The sequence below is a fragment of the Ursus maritimus genome, unplaced genomic scaffold, assembly GCF_017311325.1.
Source record: "Ursus maritimus isolate PB19 unplaced genomic scaffold, ASM1731132v1 scaffold_8, whole genome shotgun sequence".
Lineage (NCBI taxonomy): Eukaryota > Metazoa > Chordata > Mammalia > Carnivora > Ursidae > Ursus > Ursus maritimus.
In genome coordinates, this window is record NW_024426996.1 from 4,496,270 (window position 1) to 4,503,352 (window position 7,083).

At 32.0% G+C, this 7,083-nt stretch overlaps 1 protein-coding gene across 1 annotated transcript in view; it reads left to right on the plus strand.

The window, feature by feature from the left end:
• The window catches only part of STPG2 (sperm tail PG-rich repeat containing 2), a 298,036-nt gene extending 297,361 nt beyond the window's left edge, over nucleotides 1-675 (plus strand). Inside the window, exon 11 of the mRNA XM_040625315.1 lies at nucleotides 667-675. Within this exon, the coding sequence (XP_040481249.1) occupies nucleotides 667-675 (9 nt within the window). The remainder of the gene's footprint in view (nucleotides 1-666) is intronic.
• Nucleotides 676-7,083: the final 6,408 nt, after the last annotated feature.

A 7,083-nucleotide genomic window follows, 5' to 3' on the forward strand; every position in this document is an offset into this window, starting at 1 on the left:
ATCTGGCAGTGGAAGGTCTTTTTTAAAAAAATTTATCTATTTATTTATTTATTTATTTATTTATTTATTTATTTATATTTTTTGAGTGAGAGAGAGCATGAGCTGGTGGGGGAGGGGCAGAGAGAGAGAGAGACAGAGAGAATCTCAAGCAGGCTCCACACCCAGTGTGAGCCTGAAGTGGGGCTTGATCTCATGACCCTGATATCATGACCTGGGCCGAAATCAAGAGTCTGGCACTTAACTGACTGAGCCACCCAGGTGCCCCAGAAAGGCATTTTTGAATACGTTCTGACATTTTTTTTAAAGATTGATTTATGGATTATTTATCAATTTATCTATAGATGTCCACTACAGCATCGATATATATATATATATTTTTTACATCCCTGCAACTTTAAAAACTTAGTTGTTTACATACTCAAATGGAAATTTTCAAGTATTTATTGCAATCATGAATTTATTAGAGGGCTCAGAAGATAGAGTGTTGGTCCAGTAAAATCATGTATTGATCTTTTATCTTCTTTTAATAAGCATAGATGCTGTGGTTTAGATTCATAATAAATAAAGGACTCTTTTAAGCCCTGGGCCTTCTGATTATAAGGAGGTTTAAGTAAATTTGCAGGTTTTAAAAATTGTGTTCACAATTGGACTTTATTCCCCATATAGGATGAATAGGTTCCCCATTCCCACTCTACTAACTATTAAAAGTGAAATATTTTATAGTAACTTTTAACAAATAATTTAAGAATTAATACTCAGTGCAAACCACAGTGAATATTGTTTTTTGGGGTTAGTTAATGACAAGTTCATTTTTCTTGAATGTATGCTTTTCTACTTATTTAAAAATGTCATAATCTAAATAATTCTTCAGCATTCTGTCAAAGCAAATTCATAACGTAACATCAGGGAAAAAAAAGAAAGACAAAATAAAATGAATGATGAAAGAGTTGTTATTTTACTTATTGGCTGTTGATTTCCCCAAAAGACCCCTGCTGATTCCTACTGCTTAAGCAATGCTGATTTTATTTACTTCAGAAAGGGAGAATCTGCTAGATAGTCTTAATAGTTTTTCAGAAGGTGCAAGTCAAAGGTCTTAAGATGTCTTAAGACCTGGGCTGTGTGATGTAAAACAGGTCTTACAAATGGGGAATTGGTTGGAATTGGGCAAAGTTTGTGACTTGTTTACTTTGGGTTATTGCACAGTGAGGGAGTGTCTTGAAGCAATTCTTGATCAGTAAGCTCTCAGTCTTAGTAAGTTAGGTGGTATAGCTGCTCTTAGTCTGATCGTATTATCATACTAAATCATTAGCTGAACTCTTCTCTCCTACTTTTAAAAACTGATTTTAATGGTATTTACAAATAATAATGTCAATAAATCTAATGTTATCCTTTTATTTTGTGATACATTTATCATAGAAGACATATTTACTAGTCTTTCTAGTATTTAACAATGTTCTTTTTCTTTCATAAGATTTTATAAATTATATTTATACTTCCTCATAGTCATTTACTAGAGCGAATTATTTTCTCTGTCAAAGGGAAATATTTATGGGGTTGATAATGATGATCATTCAGATATTGCCTGAAATTTCAAACTTATGTAACCCATATATATACTGCACTGCAAGGTAACTTTGCTGTTGAGAACTGAGTGTATAATGTTTTTTGCCTTCCAACACCGTTTTCTTTAATATTTGAAAACTTTTTTGAACAGTTAATTTTCTTTAAAAATTTTCCTTCTTATAAGAAAAAGTTATTTTAAATCTGATAGGCCAATAAATTACTAGGCCTGTTTATTATAACTTGCTTTTGTTTTTTAATTTGTACTTTTTTTCCTCTATTGTCTTTATTAAGTTTAAGTTGGTAACTCTTGAGAACATATTTGCCTTAAATATTTTACCTTTTTTTTTTACTGAAAAAGATGATTCTAGAACTTTAGAACATTGTTTTAGGACTGCAATATTATGTTTATTTAAAAAGTGCTTAAATGTGTAGGACTTGTGCCATCATTGGTTATAGGTTTTCAGTGTCACAATGGATCCAACTTATCCAATGAGGGTGGTACTTACAATAATATCTATAACAATAGCTCTCTTAAGTTTCACAACCACATTTACAAAGTCTGTTTTTGTTTTTGTTTTTAACCTTGTGTGAATCAGCTTTTGAGTTTCCCAGGCAGAATTAGTGTTTCCCCCCATTTCTTTTTCCTTTTTTGGTGTGTATGTGTATGTGCGTGGAGGGTGCTCAGAGTTGTCATTGGAACATTATTCACAGTCCTTCAATTACAAGCTAATCTGTTTGTCTCTTTTGCTCCTTCTAGTTGTTGATAATTATTGGTTCACTATCGCTGATCCTTTTGAAGACATAATGAAAGCTGGGGGCTCTTTACTTGGGGAGAAAATTTTGCATGTATGCTTATAACAAAAACCTGTGTATACAATTTAGATGGTTTATTAACCTACAAAAGCTCACTAATAGCTTCAATCAAGAAATCCCAGTAGTAGATTCTGAACTCCATGAGAGCAAGATTTATTTACTTTTATATTATTAGGTCCTCAACCATGGAATCTGGCATAGAATAGCATATTAATAAATGCTTATAGTATAAATCAACAAAATGGTTAATGCTGGGATTTTCTTCCCAGGATTAAATCACTAATCTTTACCTGTGAATAAAGATTTACTTACTTAGTTCTCACTGAGAAGAATATGTATATGTCCTTTTAAAATAACAGATTCTATTGACTGATTCACATTCTCTTGTTGAGTAAGTCTTCTCACTAAATGCCAACTTTTTAAGGTTGACATGAAGCACTGCATTATTTTCTAGAATTTAAAATTGAGAATATTTTAAAAACTAGATAGAAGAAATTTCAATGAATTTAACTTTAAAAATCCTCATTTAAATATACAGAAAAATTTAAATACACCTCTCTTTAAAAAAGCAAATTGTACTGAGATTAATTGAAATTTAATAATACAAGTATATTTTGAATATAATTTTTCTACTTTTTGAGATGTAATTGACATTTGTATGTATTGTAAATTATTGCCACAATGAGGTGTAATAAATGATGCCATCACCTTGCATAGTTACCATTTTTTTAGGTGTGTGATGATAACAGTTACTACCTACTCTTGAAGATTAGGACCTATTACCTTGAAGTAATAATATAGTATTGTTAACTATGGTCACCATGCAGTATATAAAATCTCCAGAATTTATTCATTTTCTAATAGGTTTATACCTTTTACCCAATTTCTTTCTATTTCTTCTATTTCGTAGTCCCTGGCAACCACGATTTTACTATTATCTAAATCAGTTCAGCTGTTACATACAAGTGAGAACATACAGTATTTATCTTTCTCTGTCTAACCTATTTCACTTAGTATAATGCCTTCAAGATCCATCCATGTTGTCACAAATGGCAGGATTTCCTTTTTTTTTTTTTAGTGGTAGAATAATACTCCATTGTTATGCATACACACCACAACTTCTTTATCCATTCATCCATTGATGTATACTTGTTGTCCTGTATCTTTAGTACTGTGAATAATGCTACAGTGACAGGGGAGTGCAGATGTCTCTTCAAGATAATAATTCATTTCCTTCAGATATATACCCAGAAAGTGGAATTGCTGGATATGGCAGTTCTATTTTTAATTTTTGAGGAATTTCCATACAGTTTTCCATAGTGGCTGTACCAATTTATACCCCCACAACAGTGCGCAATAGTTCCCTTTTATCTACATCCTTACCAACATTTGTTATGTCTTGTCTTTTTGATGTTAACCATTCTAACAGATGCAAGGTGATACCTCATTGCGATTTTTGATTTGCATTTCCCTGATGATGAGTGATGATGAGTATTTTTGTATTATCTCCTTATCAGCTAGATGGTTTGCATGTATTTTCTCCCAGTCCATGGGTTGCCTTTTCATTTTTTTATTGTTTATTTTACTGTACAGAAACTCTTCAGTTTGATGTAGTCCTGCTTGTTTATTTTAGTTACACTTGGTATCATATCTGAAAGAATCATTGCAAAGACTAATGTCAAGGAGCTTCTTCCCTATGTTTTAGGAGTTTCATGGTTTTAGGTGTTAGATTTAAGTCTTTAATTCAATTTTTTTGTGAGTAGTATAAGTTAAGGCTGCAATTTCATTCTTTTGCAGGTAGCTATCCAGTTTCCTAAAACCATTTATTAGAAGAGACTATCCTTTACCCACTGTGTATTCTTGGTGTCCTTACCAAGGATTAGTTGATCATGCATGCAAAAGTTAATTTCTGGGCTCTCAATTCTGTTGTCTTTGTGTATATGTCTGTTTTTAGGCTAGTACTATCCTGTTTTGATTACTATAGCTTTGTAAGATATTTTGAAATTAGGAAGTGTGATGCCTCTAGCTTTGTTGTTCTTTCTCAGGATTATTTTGGCTGCTTGGGGATCTTCTGTAGTTCCATACAAATTTTAGGACTGTTTTTCTATTTTTGTGAAAAATGCCTTTGGTATTTTGAGAGGGATTGCATTGAATCATAGATCAATTTAGGTAGTATGCACATTTTAACACTATTAATTTTTCCAGTTCATGAACATGGGATATCTTGCTATTTATTTGTGTCTTCTTCAAGTTTTTTCATCATTGTTGTATAATTTTCAGTGTACAAATCTTTAACTTCCTTGGTTACATTATCCCTAAGTATTTTATTATTTTTGATGCTATTATAAATAAGATCATTTTAAAAATATTTTTGGATAGTTTGTTGTTAGTGTATAGAAATATAACTGATTTTTGTATATTCATTTTGTACTCTGTAACTTCACTGAATTTATTTATTATTTCTAACAATTTATTTGTGGCATCTTTAGGATTTTCTATATATAAGATTATGTCATCTGAAACAGATAATTTCACTTCTTTCTTTCTAATCTGCTGAAAAATCCATTGACAGTTTTGTGAGGGTTCACTTGTATGTGTGACAAGTCTCTTTTCTCTTACTGCTTTCAAATTTCTGTCTTTGTGTTTGACTTCTGACAAGTTGATTATAGTATATCTTGCAGATGTTTTGAATCCATTTTTCAGGGGGATCTTTTGGGCTTCCTTAATCTGATTTCCATTTCCTTCCCCAGATCTGGGACATTTTTAGCCACTCTTTCTTTGAAAAAAATGGTCTGGTCCTTTCCCTATGTCTTCTCCTTGTGGAACTTCTGTAATGCCATAGTGATTCATTTGCAGATGTTGCATGAGGCCCTTAAGCTTTCTTCATTATTTTTCCTTTTTCTTTTTGCTCTTCGGACTGAATAATTGCCAATGACCTGTCTTTGAGTTTGTATTCCTATCTTCTACTTGATCTAGTAGATACTGAAAACCTCTAACACATTTTTCAGTTCAATTGTACCTTCAATTGCATAATTTCTGTTTGATACTTTTTAATATTTTCTCTTTATTGAGATTCTCACTTGGTTCATGCATTGTTCTGACCTTGATGAGCATCTTTATGTTGGTTATTTTGAATAGTGTGACAGGTAAAGCACATGTCTCCATTTCATTAGGGTCTGTTTCTGGAGATTTATCCTGTTGCTTTACTTGGAACATGTTTCTCTGTTTTTTCATTTTCCTTGATTCTCTGTTTTGGTGCCTGTGCATTAAATAAAACAGCCATCTCTCCTAGTCTTCATGACTGGCCTCATACAGGAGAAGACCCTTACCAATAAGAGCAACCGGAGATTCTGAAGACCTCTCAGCCTTTGTGCTAGCTCAACCTGCTTCCTTTCTTCTTAGCCTGCAAACATATAGAGTATGCTGGATCCCATCAGTGCATAGAGATAAATGAGACAGATGCAAGGTCCTCAGGCAGCTCCCAGAGAAGTCGAATCATTAGATGTTCTGTCTAACTCTTTCCTTCCTCAGTGATAAATTGGGATCTGAGGTTTTTAGCCTGTTTTCTCTGCACTGAGCTGGGATGAGAGGCCCCGACAGCTAGTTGTGTTCTAGATTAAATGTTGTCTTTGTTTTCACTAGCTCTTAGGCTTTTTATATTTTAGTGCATTTTTTTGTTTTGATGTTTTGTTTTTTTTTTAATTTACTAATGTAATAAAGAAGAACGGTTCTTTGGATTTCTCAAAAGGAGTATAAGTACATTGGAAGGGAGATTCAGAAATTTACCATTTGAATCTCATAACTGCAAGTTCCAGTAGAAGATATGGGATTTGAGAAAACATCTCCAAGTCACTGGATTTTGTTCATTATTACTCAACAAAATATATATTATATATCAATTGTTAGTCTCAGATGAGCTTCATTCAGCTTGATATTAGTATATTTTTTCTCACATTGTGACAAATGAAGCTTTTATTATTATGAGAAATTTCTTAAGTTTTGATGGGACTTTTTAGGTATTATAGAAGAGAGTTGAGAATAACTGCTTTAGATACCATGGTCCAGATTATTTTTTCATATAGAAAATTACCTATATGTAGTCTTGACAGTAACTAAAATGGAATAGGTAATATAAGATCAGAAGTATTGAAAACAAATTTTCTAGAGTGTAAGAGTGTATATATTAGCTCCAAAGGGCCACTTACAACAGATAAAAGGATTTCAAGTATGTAAGTACCTAGACATCCATTATCTGCTTCAACTGGAGTGACTCCATTTTCTATGCTTCATATATTACCCATTTGCATAAAATTACATTAGGGAAAGAGTTCCACTACCTAAAGTTAAAAAGTAAATTTAAAGTCACAGTTGTAGAGAAAAGGTAGGTTCATTGCATTAAGAGAAAACTTGTTCTAAATCTCACGTTAATCATTTAGTAACTCAGATAGAAGGATAAAAATCTACTACAAATACAGTACAAAAAATGTGCCCCCAAAATATTTTGGTTTTCTTTCTTTCTTTTTCTTTTTTTTTCTTTTTTTTGCAGTACTTGACAAACAGTTGGATCCATACGTTATAGTTATTGTTACAATTACTTTTATTTTATGGCTATACTCATTTATTTTTAGTTTACAAATATGAACCCTGTCTGGTGTAGGCTCTGAGAATCCAAAAACTAAAAAAAAAAAAAAAAAAAAAAAAAAAAAA